The sequence below is a fragment of the Sceloporus occidentalis genome, unplaced genomic scaffold (assembly GCF_023333645.1).
Source record: "Sceloporus occidentalis isolate IW3139 unplaced genomic scaffold, rSceOcc1.0.p SCAF_7, whole genome shotgun sequence".
NCBI lineage: Eukaryota > Metazoa > Chordata > Lepidosauria > Squamata > Phrynosomatidae > Sceloporus > Sceloporus occidentalis.
Window position 1 is genome coordinate 73,159,105 of NW_028316987.1, and position 27,440 is coordinate 73,186,544.

Genomic DNA, 27,440 nt, shown 5'->3' on the forward strand with positions numbered 1-27,440 from the left:
TTCCAAGTAGTAATTTTGCCTCTGGATTGTCATGAGTGATTATTTTAAACATGCATGGAACTTTCTGCTTATGGCATAATATGGGGGATATGTGAAAATGTTTTCAAGTAAGGGCAGAAATTATTTCAAAGGCAAAGTAATCCTGAACATCATGCAAGGAGTTCATTCCCACAGTGGAATTTGTACATATGCTTCCTATGTCAACCTTTGATAAAAAGTGTGATAAGAATTTATCTGAATTCACAAATATATTATTACTAGGGATGGAGAACACATGATAACTTGAGATTTCATTTTCATTCATTATATTCAGTCCTAGGCTTCTGAGTACTCAGCTCTTAAGAGTTACAGTTTGAATTCAACCATGTTTGGTAAAATGGGAATGCTAAGTAAAGAGGGAGACAGTGCTACTCATGGACTGAGTCAACTGAGGAAGCCACAGTCCTAAGATTAGAAGACCTGAGAGGAGGAGTTGATATATCAGGCTGGATGTCTCTCTTTCATAGGCTCACCAGAACTCAACCTGATGGCAAATAACAACAAATATTCAACAATCCTAGTAATAGAGTTACCAACTATTTTTATCTAACTTTCTTTGGCAGCCAGGTGCAATAATATTGTCAATTTGGACAATGCTTGGACAATCAATCAATCAATCAATCAATCAATAAACAAACAAACTACAAAAAACAAACCAAAGCAAAAACACAGCGATTTTTCTGCCCTTATCAGAGGCCCTGCTCCACTTTATCATTTATTAAGAACTATTATTTTTAAGAAATTAATTAAATCTTGCAAATAACATTGGTAGGACATGATATGCAGAGTATATCAGACAAAAGTCATGCTGTACTCAGTGGAACTTAGTATGTAGATAGATTTTGTAGCACCTTTGAGACTGAAATAAAGAAGTTAGCAACATGAGCTTTCATAGACTTCAGTCTACTTCCTCAGATGCATAGTAGACTGAAGTCTAAGAAAGCTCATGCTGCCAACCTTTTTATTTTAGTCTCAAAGGTGCTACAAGATCCCTCTATATACTGATTCTACAGACAAACACAACTATATCTTTGAATTCTACCCCAGTGGAACTTAATCATAGGTAAATTGTGCCTAGGAATGCAACCTCAAGCAGAAAAATAGATTGGAATTAGCAATTTGTGAAAATCATATGAAAATCAGTATTGACCTAGAATTTAATATTTCACCCAGTACCACAAGAGGGAGTCTTATATTCCTCTTTGGAATATAGGTTACAATGACAAATGACATCCATTAACAAATGCAATTTACAACTGAATCCTTCAAGCTTTGAAAACTAGGCTTAGGCTGTTACTTTGGGATTGCTGGGTAGAAAAAGTAATTGCTGGCTATTTTCTACTATAATAATTAGGACATTTCCAGTTGCTGGCTTTCTCCATTTGTCATAGTGCATCTGAGGAAATAGGCTCAAATCTATGAAAGCTCATGCTACCTACTTCGATCTTTCAGTTAGTCTCAAAGGTGCTGCAACATCCCTTTGCATACTGATTTTTCAGACTAACATGGCTAGGTCTTTGAATTCGACCACTATGAGAGTAACACTCAGAAACTCACAAACCAGACAGCTACTGCCACTCTGAAGAAATAAAGCAATTTGACACTACATTAATTTCCATGGTTCAATGTTATAGAAATGTAGGATTTGTAGTTTTGTGGGGCACCAGCACTCTTTTGCCAGAAAAGGCTAAATATCTCTCAAAACTTCAAATCCCAGATTTCCACATTGAGTCATGGCAGTTAAAGTGGTGTCAGACTGCTTTACCTCTGCAGTGTGGCAAAGGTAATGCTCATAGTAATGATCATTCTTGTGCTGATTGCTACTACTTCAAGTATACGAGTTTTCATGCCTGAAAGTACAAGCATTGAAATGTTAGCATGGGTGAGATGTTAATAGATGCTCAAAATTAGTCATAGTAGCTTGGGATGGAAAATACATTTACTGGCTTTGCATTACAGCACGAAAATACTCATTTCTTACCTCTTCAGACTGACAATGGGCCAAAGATCATAATGGCTTGGTAATCCATACATTTCCAAGGCTTGCAATGCAATTCAACAGAGAAAAAATGTGCACAAAACCATCTGTGCATTTCAGAAATTCTTGTGATTTATATGTATATATTATCATGCTTTAGCAATGAGGGAAATATGTAGCCAGTTGGAACTGCACTCAAGTTCCAATCAGTGCAGACACATTGGAATGAATTGTTTGTTAAGTTACTGCTTATGTAAGGCATGTTGATTCAATGGGCCTATATTAGTCGAGCCTAACTATGGAGAAAATGTTTATCAAAATAGAGATCAATTTCTATGTGTGAAGGATAAAAATGTCTCACAATTTAATACACACCTGGGACAACTAACGTTTGTTTGAAGGATTCTGAGAAGTGCAATAACAATGAAAGTGATAGGCTGGGGAGAATATTTGCTGTTTCCTGGCTGAGAAAGGGCTTTTCTCTCCCTAATGCTTGGGAAACTAGGCTGAAAAGAATAAATACAGTTGTGGGGCTCTCAAGATAGAAATTCTTCACACCTTTGTAAGCAAAAACACCCATTTTCCCCCCCTGAGATCAAAAATATGTTTTTGCACTGAAAATGTATTTTCTGAGCAGGGAATGGTGTATGTTGAATAGAAAACATTGTCTGTGCAGGAAACATACCTTCTGTGCAGAAAAACCATGTGAATTTCTGCACACATAAATACCTACGATGTGCAAATAGTGACTGAGAACTGGGCAGAAAACTTTGTCTTTTTGCACAGCTGGGGTAAATACTATAGTAATTTTCCACTCTTGTCTGTAACTGAAACTAAATCATAGCTTTTCATGATTTAACAGATTGAGAGTTAGGTAATAGAGGTATTTTTTTATTTTTACCTTCCAACATTTTAGTTATTATGATTGCAAAGTTCTGTTTGCACAGGTGGAATACTTCTATACCCATGTATACATTGTTTGTGCCATTCACTCTGCAAGAGTAAGATACTAAGACCACACAAGAATTACCTTCAGGATTCTCCTTAGAATCTTTAGACCTGTTTGGTACTTTCTCCTGTTGAACCATCTGATCTATGCATACATACTGGTCCTCTAGTAGTCTTTCAGGATATATACCAGGGTGGGCGGAGTTCAGACTATATACCTCTAAGACTGTTTTGTGGCCCCTCAATCACCTTTACACCATCTCAAAATGATGAGAATCAAAAATTGTTTTGCTCGCATCTGGAGGGTACTAGATTGAGGAACGATGCAGTAAAGCAGATACTACTAGGAGAAAAAAAGGCAGTGGAAAACTCCCCTACCCCCCAACCCCACAATTAAGATACAAAGAATAGGAACTGTGTTTTCCTTTTGTCAGCAATCTGGACTCCCATGAATTATTTATTGTCATTTCCACATCCAGTTTGCATTTCTTTCCAGGAATAAAGAGGTCATGTCAGTTTATGTGGTGGAATTTCTTCATTATTAGCAATCCTTTGTTTATGTCTTTGTCTCTAAAAGACCCAAAGAAAGCGGGGGGGGGGGGGGGTTGCTAGATATGTTTTGTTCTTGTAACCCATAGCTAACACTGACTCTTAGAGATTTTTTGTCTATTTCAGGCTGTCCCAAATGGTAAAGAATTCCATGTTCAAACCATTTGCCTCACACATTGCCCAAAGCATCCTAAAAGCAGGAAATGCTGCACTCTTTACCTTAAGGAGTGTCACAGAGACAAGGAGGCAGATTTGTTCTATGCTGTCCCAGAAAGTACAACCAGATCTGATGGGTTGAAGCTATAGGAGATTAGAGTTAGATTGAACATTAGAAGGAACTTATTGACAGTAAAAGCAGTTCAGCAAGAGAATCAATTGCCTAGGGAGGTGGTGCAGTCTCTTTCTCTGGACATCTTCAAAAAGAGGCTACACAACTACCTGCTGGGGATGCTTTCGCTGTAGATCCTGAACTGAACAGGGGTTAGTCTTGATGGCCCACTTCCAACTCTATGATTCTATAATTCCACAAGTCAATGGTCCATAGAGTAACCATTGGTATCTTGCATTTTCTTTTTCACTTTACACCTACCAACAAACTTACACTGCAGTTAAAACAAATGTTAAAATTCTATTGTCATTAATAAACATGGAGTAGAGATTATAAATGTTGGTTACAAATGATGTTTAAAATACAGTGCACCCGCGTCATAAGTGGGCGTGCTTTACGTGGCTTTTAGCATACACTGAAAGCTGTGCAGGGGGAAGGGGCAGCGCGTCCCATAGGGAACAATTCATGAGCTCCATTCATTTAAATGGGGCTCAAGCATAGGCGAAATTCGTTTTACACGGGGGAGTCCAGAATGGATCTCCCACATAAAGAAAGGGTGCACTGTAATAGCATCCTGGATCAATGGTAGTACAATGCTATTAGAAACACTGTTTCACAGTTAGAAATAACTTTACTCATAAGATTTGGTTCCCAGGGTAGTTGGAGCCCAGAGTAGTTCATAAAGTAACTCCACCACCTACATTTGTCCTTGCACCTATCCTCTAAGTTAGGTTAAAGTGAAAGCAAAAATGATTGGCTCCAGAGTTGGACCAGGTTCAAATCTCTGCTCAGCCATGGCAACCCATTGGATGACCTTAGGCAAGTCATACTCTCTCAGAGTCAGAGGGAAGCAAAAGCAACCCCCCCCCCCAAAAAAAAACAAGTCTTGCAAAACAAACTGTGATAAGTTTGTCTTAGGGTTGCTGTAAGTCAAAAACAACTTGAAAGCAAACAACAACAACATGGTTTCCCAGTGAGTGGCTGAATGGAAATTTGAACCTGGATCTCTCTAATGTAATTTCTCAAGTCCTTTGGACAGATATCCTGGGGATGGGGGAGAGAGATGGAACTAGTATGGTTCTTCACCAACTGAAAGATGCTCCATTGGGAAGTGATGTGTCCCCTGACAGATCCCACTAAACTCACAAAAAGACTCTACAGCTATTGCTGCCTGCAGAAGAAGGAGGAGTGAAAATAGGAGGAAGGAATATCAACAATCTAAGATATGCAGACAACACTATAACACTAGCAGAAAACCTCAAACACTTGCAACAACTACTAAGGAAGATCAAGTAACAAAGTGAAAAGGCAGGCTTACTGTTGAACATAACGAAAACAAAAATAATGACCATGGAGAATCTAGACAAATTCAACCTAGACAATGAAGAAATAGAAGTAGTAAGAAATAGAAGAGTTCTCATACCTAAGATAAAACATGGATCGAAACAGGGACTGCAGCCAAGAAATCAGAAGATTAAGAATGGGGAGGATGACTATGAAAGAACTAGAAAAGATCCTAAAATGCAAAGATATGCAACTGAACACAAAAGTTAGAAAAAGACAAACAAATGGGTCCCAGAGCAGATCAAGCCAGAAATCTCCCTGGAATCCAAGATGACAAAACTGAGGCTCTCATAATTCAGACACATCATGAGACAGCATGACTCACTGAAAAAAGCAATAATGCTAGGGAAGGTGGAGGGAAGCAGAAAGAGAAGAAGTCCACATACTAGATGGATGCACTCTATTATGGTATGAGTATGGGTATGAGTTTGCAGGAACTCAGTAGAGCAGAGGAGGACAGGGAGTCTTGGAGATGTCTCACCCCTATGGGTTGAAATTGACTCAAGGGCAGTTAAGAACAACAGAGTGTTGCTACTCCAGCAGTGGGCCGCAAGAAGTGGTGTCCCAGAGACTGGTGCAGTCAGCTTCAGTTTTTAGATCCAAAGCTGCTATCTCGCAGCAAGAGGCTTTGGGATTAGGTTTCTGGAGCATTTGGAGCTCATTCTCCCCATAGTTGTTTTCAGAGAATTCAGGGGAAGGAGTGTTGTCAATGGTCACAGCATCCCAGCAGAACCACCCCAACCCAAATAGGATTGTTAGTAATTCAGAGGAATCCATATTTCTCCAGTAAGGGGTGATAAACACTGTCAAAAGTATACAGTGCCAAATTGGGCCAACAGCAATTTCAGATGATCATCTGGGTAGTGATCCTTAAACTTATAGCAATATCCATGTGGCCAAGCAGATAGAGTTCTCCAACTATGACAAAACGGACAAAAATATGGTTAAAATAGATCTTGTTTTTGTTATTGAGACCAATTCTGAAGGTATCTTTCAAACAGAATTTCAGTTTAGAATGGTGGTTTATTTATGCTCTAAAGTTTTCACTGCATTTGATGTTTTATTAAGCGTTTATAAATTTTGTAAGCACAAAGACTATGCAGTAAGATAGCTATGGACTCTTTTAGTAGTTTGTGTAAGTGTTGTGAAAGTTTCTGAACCAAATCTTATTTATTGTTTGAATTCATATATTTTAGCAGAGCTATTCTTTGGGTGGCAGTCAAAGCATATCTATATATAAATCAGCAAGATTAATACCCTTAAGCTGCAATGCCAGATACGTCTAATTCACTTCATTATCAGTAAATACTTAAATAGATCAATTTTCCATTATAACTTTCCATTATTAATTTCCACTTCAATTAAATGTGCTGCTTAATTCCCCAATCAATGACACGCTCTCATCTAGTTTTATAAAATTAAGCAGACTCTTCATATTAATAATATTTTGGGATGTTTTCTCACACCAAAGAGACTTCAAGGGCAGACTGCATGTATGTGCAGAGACATCTAAAGGATTAGATACAATTAAGTGCTTAGATTCTGAACACACATCCCTTGTCATATTTTCCTATTAGTATGCAAAATGTCCAAACACCACCTACTAGCCTTGGAGTTTATCGGTTTCTCATGCTTTATTGACAATTTTCAATTTTGAAAATTGGCAATTTTCTTCAACAGGTTTTCACAGCAAAGAATATTAAATATGTAATCCTCACATCAGCTCTTGATATACTCTGATGTGGGGGATGCGTAGGATTTTGTTCCTGATATGTGCCCAGAATAAATGCCGTATTTGCACTCATGGGCTAGTATTTTTTCTTTCTTTCCTGGAAACCTGCCATAGACCCATAACCAACAACTTGCAGAGCAGCACCAGTTCGTGGACCACTGCTTTGAGTCGAACTGCTTTACACCTGGAACCAAATTGAAGATCACACCTATGAGGTCTTCATTATTAGAGATCAGAGATAAAATACTACCAGATTCTAAAGAAAGGGTTTAATCAGTGGTGCAACCCTATTTGTTTTATTATTATTATTATTATTATTATTATTATTATTATTATTATTATTTTGCACACACAAAAAACAAAAAACAAAAACAAATGGGAGATTCTCTACAAGCAATGGATGTCAATACCCTCATACTTCATGATGCTTTGTTAAATCTTTTGAAATTTTGTATCTCAAAATGTCAACATTTCCTTGGCAAATGAACTGTAAAATGTTGCAATTGTTATGGTTCTTTGTTTATGTATTCAATGAATGGTAACCACTCATATATGAAAGTGTCATGGCTAGTTTGTCCTTTAGAGGTGTGCTATGTTACCTGTCAGGTTCTCCACAAGTCACATATCTCAGATTCTTCTCCACCCAGTGATAAATTTCAGGTCTTCCTATTTAATATATTATAGCAGAGCTATTCTTTGGGTGGCAGCAGATGAAAGAATAGCTTTCATGTCAGCAGCCATGATGAAGAAGACTATAGTTGTTTATTTTCTTTGGCATAAAGAGAGAGAAATAGAAGATCTGGGCAGTGCTGTATTGTTTTGTTTTTTTTTGGGGGGGGGGGAATTGCTGTCATCAAGTCCAGTGCTACCCTATTTATTCAGTTCCTTTCCCGGTTATGTTCACCATCCAGCTTCCTTGTTATGCCTTAGGTAATATATAGAGATCTTTCATGTCTCTCAATCTGGCTCTTTCAGTCTGTTGCTTTTAATGTCCTAAATAAACAGAATAAGGCTGCAATCTTATGCAAATTTATGTGTAAATCTACAGCACTATATAAATAAAGCATAATAATAATAATAAACATTCCTAGAAGGAAGTCCCATTGAACTCAGCAGGATTTCTTTTAAAGTGACATGTAGTAAGATTCTGCTGTAGATAGATAAATAGATATATAGATAGATAGCCATCTTGGGGCTAAGGTTCAAGGCTGATAATAGATCCTTTGGGATGGGAAAAACCATCACAAAGCCCTCTTTGGTATCTGCAAAGGGCCAGATGAGAGTATTCATAAGTGGGCCTCCCTCTCCATGTTGCAAATAACTGGAGATGTAGGAAGCTTGTCTTAGGGGATGAGGTGTGTACTCAATATTGTTTCCTTATGGATCTACCATTATATTAAATATGATATAGTGTTGAGTTTTCATGTCTGTGTGGTTTAGCCAAATAGTTGGGCATGTTCAGGCTAGTGATGAATAAACTGTGAGGTGGCATGATTACATTCTTTAAGTATCAAAAGGACTGCCACAGAGAAGAGGGTGCAAGTTTATTGCGAAGAGGGTGATGTCTAATGGTTTTATGTTACTAGAGGGTAGCTTTTGATTGAACATTGGAAGGAACATCTTGGCAGTAAGAGCTGTTCAACAATGATGCCAATTACCTAGAGAGGTAAGGGGTCTCTACTTTGTCTTTGAGATGATGCGTGAAATTCTATATACACATACATTCATATAGTAATATATATATTAAAAGGAATGTTATCAAAATCAATAACATATTTTCAGACAAAGAGAATACCTCCAGCTACTATATTTTGCCTTTGTGGCACTTAAATTGCTAGTATTGTAAAACCCAAGTGTTATCTTTTTATTTCACTGAGAGTTTTTCAAAAGCTATGTTGATGTTTACTTTATTTCGGTACTGAAAAACTAGCAGCACTTCTGAAGCTGGTTTGCCTATGTAGCATCCAATCTTTTATACTAACAATTATCCATACACACACACATAAACACATACAGTGCTATGAATACCATGAATTCTTGCCAAGATTTATACAATTCTAGAATGTATCATAGTCATGAGTCAGTGTGGTGTAGTGGTTTGAGCATTGGACTAGGACTCCGGAGAACAAGGTTTAAATCCCTGCTCAGCCATGGAAACCCACAGGGTGACCTTGAGTAAGTTATGTTCTCTCAGCCTCAGAGGAAATAAAAGGTCTGTGTTGTCACAAGACTTAGAGCTGTGGCCTTCCCAGACTTCTTGTGTACTTATGCTGGCAGAGTTTTATGACCTACCAGAGCAAGATAGGATCTCAGCCATAGAGAGAACTGTATGGCTGTCATCATTATGGTCTTGAAAGTATTTTTGGTCTTCTGTTACTGTAAGCCTGCCTTCTCCATCTTAGTACATTCCAAATGGGATGAACTACATTGTCCATCCTTCCAAACTACCATGGCACATAAGTGTACGAACTATTACCAGCATTAGCTTATCAGGTATACATTTGGCATTCTGAGATTTAGATATCTGCCCAAGCTTTCTTCTTCTTTTTTTAAATCTTCAGACTGAGAGTGGTGTTTTGAAGGTGTGGAATGATTCTGGGCTCTATAGTGGCCAGTGGAAGAAAGCAAAAATCCACTTGGGGAAGCTGAGAAATTTTGCAATCCTGTTTGAAGGCATTCGAACCAAAGACCTTGGAGGAGGTGCAGCAATAGATGACATTGAATATGAGAACTGCAGCACAAGTAAGGCTAAAGATGACCTTCATTTTCTCTTAAACCTGACTAGGTTTGAAATTTTGTTGTACATACTACTCTTTGGGACCCTTGCAAGGTTTTTATTTTAAAAATCATATATGCATCATAAGGCCTAACAAAACAAAACAAAAATCAAAGTGCTGGTTATGATCTTTAATCCAAACTCTGGATCCAGACTAGTAACTTTTCTCCTTAAATGAACCTTTTGAGTCTTACAATCTTCAAGGAAAGGTTTTCTCTCAGTTTCACCACCATTACAGGAATGCTTGGTGAGGACATGGGGGAGAGCCTTTTTGGCGGCTCCACCCAGCTTGAAGAGTTCCCTTCCATGGGAACTTCATTAGGCCTTCTCTCTCTCTTGTCTTTCAGCCAGCAAAGACCCTTTTATTTAGGCTGGTCTTTGTCTTATAATTCATGATGTAGAAGGAGTTTTTAATGTTCCTGTGCTTTTATCATTTTCATTATATTTTAACTGTGCTTTAAATTGCTTTAACTCAGTGTTGTTGTTTTTAGTGGAATTGTTTACTTAACTGTTTTTAAACTTTGGAACAAGTAGGGGTGTTGTTATTTTGAGTTGTGTCTCGCTTTTTCAACTGGGTCCCATGGAGGAAGAATGGCAGCATATAAATTAAATGAAGGAAGGAATATTTCTTTTTTAAAAAAGTAAAACAATATCAAATATAAGAATTTGCACTGGAAATCAGTCCACAAAAGGACACCTTGTGTAGCACAGGAAAGACTAAGGCGGGTTACACACCGCCATTTAGTACGCGCTCCGCATGTCCTAGGGTTAGGAAGGGGCGTGCTAGGGTTAGGAAGGTTCTCACCTTCCTAACCACCCCTCTTCCTAGGACGCATGGAGCGCATACTAAATGAGCCCTTCCACATGGGCGCTGCCATATTTACGTCTTGAACACACAGCGTCCAGATGTGGCATGGCGGAAGTGATGCCGCGAGTGCTCGCCTCGCGCCTCGCGGTGCCGCTTCCGGGGGCCAAAAAGGAGCCCTATTTCGGCATTCCTTTTTAGCTGCGCCGGGAAGCCTTGCGGTTTGGCCACTGGGGCTTCTCGGTGTAGCTAATGGAGCCGGCGCCAGACCGCCCACTTTTGGGCGGTCTGTAACGCGCCTAAGATTGTTTTTACTGAAGATTGCTTCAGTACAGATGTGACTTTGCTTCCCCCTTTTGTTTTGCAATCAGAATTAAAATGAAGGTTCCACATAAATTCTTCACATTGCTTATGTTATACAGCAGTACCCAGTCACATTGCCAAGATCTTTCTAGAATATTTACTCACAGTGTTCCTAGTAATGTTAATTAAAAGTTTCCTTTTAATAGGTTTGTTTTCTTTATAGTGAAAGACAATGAAAAAGTACCATAGTTCAGAAGAAACTATGAAACAATATCTAGGAAATTAATAATTAAAACCTCTTGTTTGAAGGAACAGAAATTGATGTCAGGATCATTGTTCCTATGCATCTGAAAAAGGGAGTTAAATTCATGAAACTTTGTGCTAAACTAGATTGGTCTTAAATGTGCCACAATACTCCTTCCTACTTTCTTTTCCTCTCCTTCTTTTAATCCTATTAAAAAACAATTAACAGACTGCTTATCTCTAACCTTCCATTTTTACTCAGTTAAACAGGCTGGATGTGCAAACCAGGAATTTACTTAAAAGGAAAGGAGCAAGATTTTAAGAACTTGGTAGCACTTTCCCCTACCAAAACTGCACACCATAAGTGAGTTCTACAAAAATAGTTGGGTCAAGAACACAGAAAACACAGTAACATTGTGGTGGTACTCTGCAAAAACTGACATCCACAAAAGAAGTACTGTATAGGAATTCTAGAGATAGAGGCTGATGGGTGGGTGGAAAACGAAGACACACAACTGAGAGGAAAGAACCCATAACATTTTGTTAAATTACAGTGATTATCAGAATGTTTCAAAGAGCACAGAAAGGTACAGCACAGGACCAACAGATTAGATGAAATTATTCACAAAACCTGATTAGAAAAATGTGGAAGGAATATGACATTAGGAAGAGACTGGTTAGCAGTACTACATACTTTTTGATGGCCAATAAAAGTAAAGTCCACAAAACAAAAATATCTTTATCAGGACAACCAAAATGCACAAAAGACATGTTGCAAACTTTTGAAGCTCCACTGGCTTCTTCATCAGTCAAAGGTGTTAAAACTCATACAGGAGAGAAAAAAATTATGACGATGTTAGTCACAAACCTACATTTTGTCAAGATATAGCTGTTCTGATGTCAGGTGGTATGGAGGGACATTCATACAGACAGGCCTCTCCTCTTTGTGACCATGTGAGTACTCCAGGAAGTAAAATTTAAGTTCCATTAGCAAGACATTAGCATTAGAAAACATTTTGCTAAAACATGCCAAATGTAGTTCAAAGTTTTTGGACTACAAATACTGTTTTGGTAAAACATGCCCAATGTAGTCCAAGGTTTTTATAAAAAAAATGTTTTACCTTTATTAGAGATAGCAACCTCAAATGGTAAAATCTCAATCCATTGGTCTTGTTTTTAGAACCCCCTGATGTGGCTAAAGTGTAGTATCTTATATCCAAAAAAGTACCCAGGGTAGCTGTGTTGGCCACATAGCACTGTTCTGTGGATTTTGAATGTTATTGTATTTTGCTGCATGGCAGGTACCACTTGTTCCAGGCAGTCCTCCTTGATTTTCTGCTCTTTATTTGGCTAATCTGTTCTAATATTATTTCAACCAGTGCAGCCATCAAATGATGCCTGCTTGTATCTAAGGTTTAATATAGCGTGCTAACTGTTTAGTGGTAGTTCCACTACCTTCTATCACCTCTGCAGTATTCTTCCCCATTTGCCTAAACATTACCCCAAGTGTCTGCCGTCATACTGTCTGTGCTCATGATTTATTCATCCACAAGAAGAGAAAGTTGTATGAATTGTGCAAATGTATGAAGTTTGATTCAGAGATTATGACATTTTGACAAATCTGCAATTGCAGCTGAGATTACTGGTTTCTCACTGTCTCTGAGCTGACAAATCTTTGCTTATTGTAGGTTGCACCTGCCCAGGCTGCGGTGCCCCAAGACAGAAATCTCTAGGAGTCAATGTAATTTGTTAAGCTTGTTCTGTGTCAGAACCAATGCACATCATCAGATTAGACCTAGTCTGCTGCATGACACATATGGCTGAGTGAGATTCCCCACAGTTTTTGACTGAAAACACCCCTTATTTAATATGACTTCTAGCTTCTGCCTGCAGAAAAGTATTATCTGTCATTTTCCAGCAATGAGTGTCAAGGTCATCCATGGCCATAGATGTTATTGATGAATATAGTGATAATGAGGTGCTGCTCATATAAGAACCTGAGAAATTGGCTGCTACCAAAGGGATTGAAAATGAAAGTGCTTCTCTAAAATATATTCTGGAATCCTTCTTTGAATTATTTGTGAAGTTTGATTGGTCGATAGGGAAGTGTCACGTCTAAGAAATCTTTCTGAACTAATTCTTTCAAAACCCTAACATAATATATCCCGTGAGAGAACAGACCTTTGCTTCAAGTTCTTCACTGCAATCTATTTCTGAATCGGCTAGTATTATTCGGAATTGCAATTATTGGAATGCTGGGGAAAGAATCGATGACTGTTTTCTCAACACACAATCTACAAGGATATTTTCCTATGTAAGATTCGTTTAGATAAAAAGGTTTTCTGTCATTTTGAAATGTAATTTGGACACTAAGGCCTAGGAGCACATTGGTGCTGTAATTGCCTGCTTCTCCCCCACATTACCTCAGCCTCTGTCCCTGTGCCACCACGGCTGTCTCCATGGGTGTCCCACTGGGCCACCTGGTGCATTTGCCACTACCAGAGGTCACTCCCTTCTGAAGTCAGAATGAACAGTACCATGCTGGCCACCTTGGTCTTACCTCAGAACTAGTAACCTATGGTCATGGCAGTTGCACTGTCAGCCTAGTGAGACACCCATGCAGACAGCTGTCGCAGTGTGATCTTCCCAGAAGATCCAGAGAAACTCATGGTAACCTTGTTTGCCCCAGTTCTGGTGCAGGATGTGCTGGATGTCATCCAGACTGCTCACACCAGAACCAGGGTTTGGACCAAATGTCATCTGAATGGGACAATGCCAGAAAGAGAGGAAGTGTGGAGCAGTTTCATGGCTACTGCTTTGTTGGCATATCCTCTTTGGCTAGCTCTTGTATATCTCGTATATCTTGATTGAATGTAGAAATTTTGGGTCTATAGACTGTAACAAATTATAACTGGGTGACTGACTGACTCACAGCTTCAGACACAGGATCATTCACTATGTTTGCCTATATTTTTGACATTCCCATTTCCTTTTTGCTCCTCCATTATTTCACACAGGCTGCATCTTTGGAACAGAAATCTTCCATTCTTTATCCTCTGTGAAGGAAATAGCAACTTTTAGTTACATTTGCAACAGAGCTTGGCAAAGTTATTTTTAAGAAGAATAAACAAGCTGAAGCCATGCAGAATTAAATAGGGGTGGCATGACGTTCACAATCCTACAGCATCATCCCACAGCTTCTCATAGAATCATAGAGTTAAAAGGGACTGCAAGGGTGATCTTGTTGAAGCGCCTGCCATTCAGGAATACACAACTAAAGTGTTTCCAAAGGATTAGCTAGTCAACCTCTGCTGAAAGCTCTCCAAAGGGGAATCCATCACTCTCTGCCCCAGTCTATTTCACTAATAAACAACTCTTGCTCAGTTATGAATAGTTTCACCATGTCATTATATTAATTCTTCTTAAAAGCAACTTTCCAAGCACTGACTTCCACACAGTGCAAATAATTCAAAGAAAGACAACAGAAAGGTAACTCGAACAAATAAAATCATAAAGCCTTCTCTTTCTCTTGGTTTCTTCTTCTTGCATTTTCCTTGATCACTTAAGATAATCAAGGTCCCGTTCTCATCTGTATTATAGGGTTACATTCAACTTCCTAAGAATCATTAAAACTTCAAAACGTGTGTATGAGGCGATCTTTATGATGTCATAAAGAGCAAAGGTGGCAGTGTTGGCCATGAGATAAATTTCAGTATCCATGTCAGTACAATATTACATCAATTAACAGTGTACCAAAATGTATGTATATGTTGACATTTTCTGATCTTTTCATATGAAACCTTTTATAAAAGGCATCTGGGAGGGAGGTTAGGTAAGAAAAAGTAATAAAAGAAAAAATGGACTTGATGTTGAAATAATGGTGTCTATATGTTTTCAGCCACAACCAAACCACCTCCATTTTGACTGTAGCGTTTTGATGTCTAGGCTCCTTATCACACGTGAGACTGCTCAAATCCAGAGCCAATTCGAACTGAAGGAGAAGCAGAGTCAATTCGAATCCAAGGCAATTCACGTGATGAATTATCACACGTGAAGAACAAAATTGTGGTGATTCCTGAGTCAAAGCAGAGTGAGTGCACATTAAATTATCACACTGGTACATACCATGCGGATTCAACTATTCGAATTGGAACCCTTGCACATGTTCAGTGGGGCTCTGAATGCATCGTGAACCTTTGCACTTCTGGGGTGAAGAAGGAGGCCACTTCCTGGTTCCAGTTTCACGTGAATGCTAGCCTCACGTGAATGATTGCTTCATGTTTTTCCCCCCTTCTATTTTCCCATCCCTGGCAGCCAAATCCAAACAGGTCATGTCAGAACCCCCATCCATTTCAGCTACATCTACATCTACCCTCCTGTCATTCTCCTCATCTATTTCAGCTCCATCTACATCTACCTTCCTGTCATTCTCCTCATCCACTTCAGCCACATCTATTTCTATCCTCCATGTCAGAGCCCCCATCCATTTATTATTATTATTATTATTATTATTATTATTATTATTATTATTATTAATAATAATTATTATTAATAATTATTAATAATTATAATTATAATTAATAATAGGAAATAATAATAATAATAATAATAATAATAATAATAATAATAATAAATTCTTTCACTGCAAAATAATCAGTGTAGAAACTTCAGGTTTACTTGGAAGTAAATCCTTTGGATCTGAAGGAGACCCATTTTGGAGGAGTGCAGAAATGATCCATTTCTTATTCTCCATGCTTTCTGAAATACCACCTCCCTGAATCCAGTCCACTCTCCTTCCTTTTGTAACAGTTGCCTTCTCTTAATTTGCATCCACACTGGGGTTTGACTCCACTTTAACTGTCCTGGCTCAATGCTATGGAATTCTGGGAACTGTAATGACATGAGACATTGAGCCTTCTCAGCCAGAGAGCTCTGGTGCCTCAGCAAATAACATTATTATTATTATTATTAAAATAAATTATTAGTATTATTTTTAAAACATTTTTTGTTTTTTATTATAATTATTATAATTATTCTTCATGCTCTCCTTCCCTTTGTAACAGTTGCCTTCTCTAAGGTTGCATCTGAACTGGGGAAATCATCTGGTTTGACTCTACTTTCACTGTCCTGGCTCAGTGCTATGGAATTCTGGGAGTTGGAGTTTGTTGCTCCCTCCAGCCTCCAATGGTCCCCTCCATTGCTCCCATTTCTCCCCCCAGCCTCCTGTTTCATTACCTCCATCCCTGTCATTTACATATAAATCTACCCTTTCGAGCACTGGAAACAAATGAGGCAAAATTTCAGCGCAGCATCATGGGAAATGTGGGACCTTGGAGGTTTGGGGGGTGTACCAGGACGGAAGCAAAGTTGCATTCCACACCAGACCAATTCGGAGTGAAATCGAAGTGAGCTTAGAAGCAATTTTTTTGAATTCGCTTGTTACCGAATTCACCAAAATGAGGAGTCACTTCAGATTCACTGTGGATGCATCCCAGGACGGCCCCCATAGAAAGCAATCACGTGTGGTAATACATCACATTATCACGTGCATTCGTATCGTTGGACCCACAGTGGCTTCAGATCAGAGCTGCAAAAACCTCCGTGTGATAAGGCTCTAGGTCAAAAACATAACATAGAAGCACTGATATTCTAAGAATGTTGGAAGCTTCTCCACATTTTAACTGTTGCATCTTCCACAAATGAGCTATTAACATAACTTGCATGCCTAATCAAGATGTAAATTTTGACATTCTTTATTATCTGGTACAGGGACAAGTAGACTTCACTGTGGGAGAATATTTCTGCATAGTTCTTGAGAAATAACTGCATTTTACCAAGTCTCAAGGAATTATTCTGTGCAGAACACAAATGATTTTTCAATGCAAACAACAAGAACAACAACAACAAAATCCCAGCCCAAAACTCTTCTCATGTAGAAAACATGTTTACTGAAGAGGAAATAATGTTTTGAGGGCAAAATGCACTGCTTGCCATGTTGAAAACATATCTTCTGTGCAAAAAAACACACAAAAACAAACAAATAAACAAACAAAACCCTAGGCAAGAGCATCACCAGGAAAACTGCACACTTTTCTATTCCTGTGTGGTCTGTCTGGGGATGTACTTATTTAAATTATTCACTGGATTATAATTAAATTAGAAGCTCTAAGCAGATGTACATAATGTTTACTGTATCGTATTTAATGAGTTCAGCAGGACCCACCCCTGATGATATCAACAGAGGATGTTCCTAAGACTCCAGTTGTAACCCTGAAATCCTGAGTCCTGGAATGCTCCTGACCTGGCAACCCAAGCAAATACAGTTTCAGCTTCTTTGCAGACCTTCTCTTGCAACATGAGGAGGTCAGGTGTGGAGAAGAAGGTGATATTGAAGCATGAAGCCCCAGCACTTTCTACCAACTCAGACAATATAAGGGGTGAATGGAATATGGGTTGTATCCACCTATGTGTTTGTCAGCCAATGTCTCTTTTCTCCCCTCTCTCTGTATCTAGATATACCCTAAATCCCTACCAGAGGGTTGCAGACCCTCTGGAACAGATATGCAGGAGCCTGGTAGGAGGAGGAGAAGGGAAGTTCCCTTTACTGTGTGCTGAGTCACAGCACCAGTATAAGCTTAGCATTCTGCCTTTTTAATGCTGGGTATCTCAGTTCCTCCTGTGTGAATGATGCTTTGTGCTAGCATGATTACATTTTGCAGCTTTCTTCAATACCATTGATTATTTGCTGTAACAGACTTTTTTTCACTGTGTTACAAACTATCTCAGGCTCACTTATCAATAGCATATAATGAATGCAGAAGGCCTGGCAGGGGGCTGACGTGAGATGTAAGACAAAACAAACAAACCAAGAGGGCACCACCAATCAATATAGAAGCTGGAAAGCCAAAACCAGAATGTTACAGATATGGTTTGTTATATAAATGTCATGTGAAATACCAGCTGTTTGTTAAAAAAACACCCTAACAATTATGCTTATTAGATATTCTGGAGAAATAATATCACAAGTGTTGCAAAATTTGTATAGACCTATCTGAATAATAACATTTACAATAACAACATACAGAACTGTGCTTAGCATTTATACAGTACTTTCCAAGAATCAAAAGTATTTAAAGGTAACGGTAAGGGTTTCCCCTTTGACAAAATTGTCAAGTCATGTCCAACTGTTGAGGGTGGTGCTCATCTCCATTACTAAGCCAAAGGAGCCAGCATTGTCAAAGACAACTTCCATGGTCATGTGGCCAGTATGACTGAATGGAACGCTAATACCTTCCCACCAAAGTGGTACCTATTTAATCTACTTGCACCTTTACATGGTTTCAAACTGCTAGGTTGGCAGAAGCTGGGATTCGTGATGGGACACACTCCATCATTTATATAGAGCTTTCCAAGAGTCAAAGTGTTTAAAATAAAATATTTCAGGAATTCTGACGACAACCCTGTAAGGAAGGCAAGTTGCACTAACATAGGGGATGTAAGGACTCAGGCATGATGGGGTGAACTCAAGGGTTGACCCAACAGAGTGTGTGATATTCTTACAATTTTTTTCCTGTACTTATTTATAATTTAACAGGTCCCCATAGTTTACCCTATGAATACAACTGAATAGCACAGCTTGGGAGCACAAGAAATTCTGCAGTGAATGCTTTTGATACACAGTTTCACTTGATTTCTTATCTTCTTCTTTTCCAACACTTCTTAAAATGTATTATTGTTATTATTATTATTATTATTATAAAATATTCTCATCTTGCCATGAGATCCCAGGGGAGCAAACAGATAAAACAAAGTAAACATTTAAGCAATTCCAAATTCAAATCAGTCAATCATTTAAACAAAGTTAAAAGATATAAAACAGTTCAAATAAGTTAAAACTGCTTGAGGAGGCTAAAGTAGTTAAGAATTTTTAAAACTCGCACAAAAGCTTAAAAGTAAATGAGGCCTTAATAAGTCTTGACCCAACACCAAAAAGAAACCAACATTGGCACCCACTGGGCCTCTGAGAAGAGGGAATCACCTAAGTGGGGTGCCTCAGCTGAGAAAGCCTTTTCCTGCATCCTCCTCATTGTATTTCCCATATTGGTGGAATACAGAGGAATGCTCATCTAACAGATCTCAGTGTTGTTCCTGGTTGGTTCGCAGTAAAATTGTTAAGTTATAATTGGTGAAACAAACTATATTTTCCTCCACTCCACCCTCCATCCCATTATTTTTTTAAAAAAATATAAGGTACCTTGGAGTTTTGCCAAATTTAAAATGAATGCAGTGCTTTTAACTGTGATTGATACTATTCTGAGACAAATTGTTTTTCTGTGTAATTAACTGTCAAAGTTCAGAATAAATATGCTGAACAGGTCAAGAGATGCTTAATGTGCAACTAGCATAGGTCAATCCAAGTGAATGAAAGTATATCATCATTTTTCAGAAAGCTGGCTACATTAGTGTGTTGCAGAAAAAATATCAAACTCTGTGGTGATGGATGTGCCTTATTTTGCCAGGGTTGCAGTCCACTTTGTGAGACATATGAGGTTTTCCCTTGGTTACTAGTTTTAAAAACACATAGAAGTGGCTATAACTGTAAACTGTGAGTTCAGAGGAACATGAAATGCACAAAGTAAAGACAATGTTTTTTTTTAATCCATTCTGCTTAACAAATCCACTCATGTCCTTGCCATTATGGGGCCAACCCAGCAATGGTTTCATACACCATTTTGTTTCAGATAAACTAAAGCCTTTACTGCAGGCCTGTAGCCAGACTATTGGCATGATTATAATAAGCATACAGTACCTCTTAAACTATTACTTTTAGGCTCCACGTCCATGGCCAAGAAATAAATATGCAGGCAGACAGTGCAATAAAAACCCAGTGAGATCAATGGCTAGTCCATCCCATCTTGGAATAAAAGGCCAAAGGGGTATTTGAAGTAGTTATGGGTGCATCTACACTGTAGAAATAATGCTGGTTAACACCACTTTAAGCGTCATCCTGTGGAACATGGGATTTGTAGTTTAACAAGGTATTTGGCCTTTTTTACCAAAGAGTGCTTGTTCCTTGCAAAACTACAAACCCCAGGATTCTATAGGATGCAGCCAAGACAGTTAAGGTAATGTCAAACTGCAGTATTTCTACAGTGTAGATGTTCCTGGAATCTCCATGTGTCTTACCCCATGGCTAGGGCCTCTTGTTATAGCATAATATTATATATCTGTGCCAAAACTCATAGAAAACAGACCTTGAAACATTTGTATTGCAGCAGCACCAGTAGACACAACCATGTCTGAGAAATACCTCCCCGTTTTTTTCTAGTTTGCCACTGCAAAAGTTAGGTTTCATAATAGGGAAGCAGAAGTGTGTTCTCTAGAGGTTTGTTATGATCTTGCTGAAGGTGACATTAACAACCTCTTTCTTATCATCATGGATAAGTCCTTTTCATAGCATGGCTATGCTGTGAATAGATCAGAGGAAGCACCCATCTGTACTGATAGCTGATGAAACTGTAATGGGTGAAATGTGGCATGCTGTTGGTGCTAATGCTGAGGCCTTTTGTGCTCCAAGTTCTACAGGAAGAGTAACACAGCTCTGTGCTGTGCATTTTGGTAGATCTGAACTGCATTCTTTTGCTGGGTCTTACTGTATATATTCTGGTGGTTCAATGATTGGTTGTTGGGTTGGTCAAAATATTTTTCTCCATCATGTTTGTAGGGATATGGAGAAAGACCAACTCAGCCCATACCCTTATTTTGGGGATACTGTGAATTGTAGTCAAACAAAATAATTTCCCCAAGCTCAGGAAGTAAATTGTGCATAATATTACTTTGCAAGAGTGTGTTTAAAGACTCTCTGATACAAGACAACCACATTTATTTCCAGAGGAGGCCCTTAGATTATCATCTACCATCCATTTCTTTGCCCTTGTTGTTAGAACACGGACCGCAAAGGAGTCCTATAAAAGTTGTCCTTGAATTTATTCTGTCATTGTCATCTGTATTTCTGAGCCTCTTTTTATGATCCATGACCATTTTTCCTTGTCTTCACTATTTAGTCTTATTTAAGTGTGCAATGGTTTCTAAATTTGTTTTATGCCCTATATTTCTTTTTTATTATCAATTTTTTTTCACTTTCAGGATAGGGTATAAGTATTTATTGGAAGAAAGAAGCAGAAAAATCACCAGGATCAATCTGAAAAGCAAAAAGTATGCAGTTTGACACCGCTTTAAGTGCCATGGCTCAATGCTATGGGATTCTAGGATTTGAAGAATAAATATCTCACAGAACTACAAATTCCAGAATTCCATAGCATTGAGCCATGGCAGTTAAAGTGGTGTCAAACTGCATTATTTTTACAGTGTAGATTAGACCCAGATTTTATAGAATGATTTGTTCCACTAACTACTTGGATTGCAATACATTGTTTTATGCCCATTACCACCCTTATTCTAAATTTTAGAAGGTCATTCTTGCTTTTTGACCTAAGCAACTGGGAAACTTTCTCATCATGTGTCAAAATGACTTGGCTTTGTGTACTTAGACAGCATTACTTGGGTCAATAGAAGGCTTCATTGATTGCTTTGATTCTGGCAGAAAAATGTCTGGGGCCAGTTCTGACTGAATGGAGACATTTCACTTAGAACACACAAATACCAACTTTTAAAACTGTTAATGTATAGGTAATAGGGCAACTTTTGTGGAGATAAATGCATTCACCTGTAAGTCAGAAATGACTCGAAGGCACACAAAACACACACAGAGTAGACAGTTTTACATGCAAGCCTGTGCATATTATATATACAGAGAGAGGATAGAGGTGTATATATGCCACTTCCTATATCTAATGATATCTTGAACCAGTGTACAATCATGGGTTTTTTGTATCACTGCATTTACTTTTTTTTAAAAAAAATTACTTGGCAATGAATGTTGTTGTATTATCATCCACCTGGAATCTAACAAGGCAAATGAAAATTTAGCCTTGTGCACAATTGAACCATTCCACAGAATACTTCCCATCCATTAAGCCCTGAATATGCGTAACAGAGTAGTCTAAGCAGGTACAAACCATCAAAAGTGAGTGGGATTGAATAACACCTGTTGGAAGCAGTAAATCACTAGCATGATGGTAAGTGGTGGGTAAACAAATCAAAAGGGACATTCTTTGATTTAATTAAAGTATTGATTTAGCTGTCCTGTTGGTTTCAGCTGGAGAGGATTCTGGGGTGTGCCCTGCTGTTACTGACTTTGTGTGCAGGAACAAGCAGTGCATCGAGTCTCACCTTGTCTGTGACTACAAGCCTGACTGCAAAGACTGGACAGATGAAGCTGATTGCAGTAAGTACTTTTATCTGTGTTCATGGAAGCTGCATTTTAGAGAAATGCAGTTTCTTACTCAGAAAAGTATAATGGTAAACATGCTGCTTCTTTGTGGTTCCTCTTGTCTTCAAGATTTAACACTTTCTTATTTCTGGACACTTTTGTTGAATTGAAAAAAAGTCTGGCTGCAGCAGGAACCCTGTTCAGTCATTCCTAAAATAGTGTTTGGTCTTCTATGCTATGCCATACAACATAAAGGGACAGAAAAAGAAAGAGAAAAACTTGTGAAAAACTCAGAGTTGGCCATGTACCTCACTGAGGTTCTCCAAAGATTTTATCCAAGTCTAGACCAATCCTCAGCAAGCTTACTCAAAAGAAAGTTTTACTAATAAATGTAAATAGGAGTACCATTTTAGTCTCACATCTCCTCAAAACACCCATCAGTTTTTAAACAGATTATCTAAAAATAAGTACAAACAAAACATGTACATGATTTTTAACACAAAGAAGAGAACCAAACAGCTTAAGGTGAGTATAGATTGTGACAGGAAACAGTTAAAAAGTAACCACTAAACTACTTTGTATAGAAAAAAAACTTTGTTTTATTGAGTCTGAATTCATCCAACATGTTTTGCCATTAAACCAATTTTCCCCCAAGGACCAAATTAGTTTGAATGATTATAGAGTTCTCATTTGTTATGAATGTGTAAGGTTGCATTTTGCTTTGTTGAAGGTAAGAGATTTATCTTGCAATCTAAGCAAAATTATATAAGATGCAAAAGTTTGTTATATGCATTCTAAAACAATAGTTTATCATATAACTCAGAAGTTGTAGCATAGTCTTTTTTATTTTACATTTTGGGTATAGTATAGACAAAATTGGTTAACTAATGCATGCTGCAATGTCACATTCTCTTCCATTCTTTTCAGTGAAAATATTTTCCATGTAGCATATTTATTTATCCATATGTGGGTACACACCTGAACTTACATTTTACATTTCTGGTGGCTTCATAGAACTTAGGGTGAATAACAACAATGGAAAACTAAGATAACAAAGGTGCTCAATAATAATAATGGTAATAATAATAATAATAGAATGGTGGATAACATCACCTTGATTTACTATGCAAAGGGATCTTGTTCATGTCCCAGGGGCTCTGGCTCATCCTTTGAGTCCTCCAAGCCATCCTCCAGGCTGGGCATGACAGCAGGGTTCGATTCCCTGTTGGGCCATGGAAACCCACTGGGTGACCACATGCATCTGAGGAAATAGACTGAAGTCTATGCAAGCTCATACTACTAACATTTTTCAGTTAATCTCAAATGTACTACAAGATCTCTTTGCAAACTGATTTTCTAGACTAACGTTGTTGTTGTTGTTGTTGTTGTTGTTGTTGTTGTTGTTGTCATTGTGTGCCTTCAAGTCATTTTCAACTTATGGTGACCCTAAGGCAAACATATCATGGGGTTTTCTTGGCAAGGTTTTTTCAGAGAGTTGCTATTATATTTCCCTGAGGCTGAAAGCATGTGACTTGCCCAAGGTCATCCAGTAATTTTCAAGGCTGAGTGGGAATCGAACCCTGATATCCAGACTCGTAGCCCAATGCTCAAACCACTATACTATGCAACACAGCTATATATTTGATTAAATATGGCCATTTTGGAAAAGACAGACTCTCTAAGGTAAACACAGTAAACTTAACCAACCCTGCCAAGGTCCTAATTATGCTAATACGATAAGAAAGATAATCAATAGTAAGCAAATTTTGAGAAAGAGAAAATAAATCTTTGCCTCATAACTCTACAATTTGAAAGTCAAATTGTAATTTCATTCTTTGACATGTTTTACAGCCACTGTATGTGAAGAGTTGCTTCAGGAATCTAATGCTCTGTAATGATCACTCAGTAAATAATAATAATAATCATATGCATGATTCATTTTATAGTGCTGTCATAGGACACTGTGCTTTGCAGTTGTTTTTGAAAGCATTCCCTGAGGACTGCATCTGCTTTCTTTTCTTATAAAGACAATGAATAAAACCATATAGTCCTATCCATATATCAGTCTGAACCTTGATAAAGTCACTCAAACTATGAAAGGAATAGGTGAAAGGTTTTCACAAAGAATGAAAAAGGACTGTCCAAGCAGACATTAAAAACTGAATGTAAAAAATAATTGGAAAACAAAACAAAACAAAAAAATATACCGGAAACAGATGAATGGATACAAAAAATATTGGAAATAAGAGAGATGGATAAGTTAACTATATTATTGCAAAACAAAAATAATGAAGGAGAGAATTGGAAACCATTTGAAGAATATGTGAAGATGATTTGGAAACTAATAATGTAAAAAATAATGGAGTAAATAACAGATAAAACCACAAAGAATAAGAGGGAGAAAACTGAAAAGTAGAAAATGGAAAGGTAGATGCAATAATAAGATCGCGTATTTCAGAAATGTAGAGTAATATTACAGAAAGAGAATATTTTATTTCAATAATATATAACTCAGGATGGAAAAGAGGCAAGGGAGTTTATGTTCTCATTTGTCTTTTTGTACTTGTGATTGGATATCAAAGGATTGTACAGTTTTGAAAAGAACAAATGTTATTTTATGTGTATTGATTTTAATATTTTTTTAAAAGGAAGTTTGCTGTGAGAGTTGCAGCACATCTCTCTGAACCTGAGAGACATTTGGAGCATTTGCTTTATAATCAGAACAAAAGTTCACTGCATTCAGTTTCACTTATTTCATAGTAAATACATTAATATTGTAACCTTTGTATCTGGTTACCCCCTTAACTGGGATAGAGCCAAAAACTCAGGAAAGTTACTTTTTTAGATAACATCTGGCAGAATGTCTCAACCATAAACTTCACAGATAAAGGCTTAGGCACTACATTTTTATTGTATTTTCAGCATAAGCACCTTTTAAATCCATTCAAACCTTTCACACAATCTTACTTTTAAAGAAAGAAAGAAAGAAACTCATTGATCTCATTTTTTCCACTGTGAAAAAAGAAAATCTCCCCAATACATTTTACTCTTTTTGTTCTATTTTAATCATAGCATAGCATTGTTATGTTGCACGTTATTATCAGTTTTGCAAGCTGAGACATATGATCATATGTACTGTATATGATAAGTAAATACCTCACAGTAGACATGCATATGAGTGTACTGTAAAAGGAGTTTCTTTTGCCCTTTTTATGTCCCTTCCCTCTCCACACACACACACACACACACACACACACGGATGGTAAGATATTATATCCCTTTCCTGCTCAGTGAACAGATTTATATCATTGAGCATGACAGGGGGTATGCAGCCAAATAGCATACAGAATGCCTTATTTTCCAAGTCAAAATGCTTCGAATTTTGCCATACTAATGGCAATGCAACAACTAAGACGTGAATGAGCTAAGAATGGGTGAATTGTTTTCACAGAATTATAGAATCCTTATATAGTTGGAAGAGAGCCCAAGGGCCACCCAGTCCAACCACAGTCCAACATATGGCCATCTAGCCTCTGATTTAAAGCCTCCAAAGAAGGAGACTCCACCACTCTCTGAGGCAGTGGCCTGTTACAGACTGCCAAAATAAAGCTGCTTCGGGTCTCTTTGGAGGTATGCTATTTAAATGATGCATGGGTCCTAAGAGTCCGGAGGTCGCGCCAAAGCCTCACTCCATTCCTAAACACTGGAGTGCAGTTTTGGTGCAGCTTCCGGATTCTTAGGATGCATGCATCATTTAAACAGCATACCTCCAAAGAGACCCGAAGCAGCTTTATTTTGGCAGTCTGTAACAGGCCAGTGTGTTCCACTGTTGAACATTACTTGGGGGCAGGATCACAATGATTATAGTAGCATTGAGACTCCTGGAGGGCCTTGGCGGATCTCAGCACTGATGCCATCATTTTGCATCTGGCTGTAAATAGATGCTTCTGTGTTCCTGCGCACTCCACACGAAGCAGGAAATGGTTGTGTAAGGGGCTTCAGAAGCAATTCAGTAAGTCAAGGGCAGGGAAGAGGCTTTGGGCACTTTGGAGGTAAAACTAATCTCCACAGCACTCAAAAAGGACATTTTCCCTTACATATGCTCCTAACAGAATGCTGGCCACAGTGTTTTTTCTCTCATTTCTTTAAAATGCACATTAAATGCATTTTGGCTCAAAGTGCAAATTCTAATGAAATATTAGAACTGGAAAAAAATGTCCCAAATGATGTTATTGTTAATCAGATTAATTTGTGTGATACCATGGGATAGGGAAACAGAACTTTCTTGATTCCTCAATTAAAGCTGCAAAATAGGTTTTAGTGACGACAGCCCCGAAGGGGTGGCATGCAGCCATCCCTATTTCAGCCAGATTGGGGCCACGGCAACTGCCCCATCTGGCCTTTGCAGGGTGCAAAAAGGAGCCACAAAAAGCTGCTCCTTTTTGCACCCTGAAAAGGGTGCAATAGCCATGTTGCCACAGCTTGGCGGTGCTCCTTTGGCAATGTGTCATCCAGTAGAGCGCTGTGATGCCGCATGGTGTGCGGTGCCATGCCGCCCTCTGGGCAGAGCCGGAACATGTGTCATGAAGACGCCGCAACTCCACCCTCAATCTGGCCTTTAAGGGCAGTGTGCACAGGGCCTAAGTTCCTTAAAAATTGTTAGAGTTTGTTAGGGTAGGTGCTTCTCCCTCTATCACACTCAGAAAAACAAGAGAGCCTGCTGCCTCAGAAGTAGAAATACTGGAATGGAAGGAAATGACTTTGTTGTTAATTGAGGTAATTTTTGTGATATCTTTGGAACAGAGATGGCAAGCAAGAAGAGAGACAGGGAACAGAGTACTGTCTGGAGTCCAAGTCAGATAGCTGAATCACATGCAGTTCATATGCCCTTTTAAAAATCAGTATTGTTATTGATGAAGAAGAAACTCCACACATGCTGAAAGCACTTTCAATTTTTCTGATCTGCATTCAATTATGTATAGGTTTTATTAATAGCAGGCCTCTGTGTTGATGAACCATCTAGTCAAATGCCTTGTGCTGATGGACCATCTAGTCAAAAGCAA

General features: G+C 38.2%; 1 protein-coding gene across 1 annotated transcript in view; it reads left to right on the forward strand.

Moving 5' to 3' along the window:
- The window catches only part of MALRD1 (MAM and LDL receptor class A domain containing 1), a 281,268-nt gene that overhangs the window by 140,376 nt on the left and 113,452 nt on the right, over window positions 1–27,440 (forward strand). Inside the window, exons 21-22 of the mRNA XM_089531427.1 lie at window positions 9,486–9,660; window positions 22,264–22,392. Coding sequence (XP_089387553.1) covers window positions 9,486–9,660; window positions 22,264–22,392 — 304 coding nt within the window. The remainder of the gene's footprint in view (window positions 1–9,485; window positions 9,661–22,263; window positions 22,393–27,440) is intronic.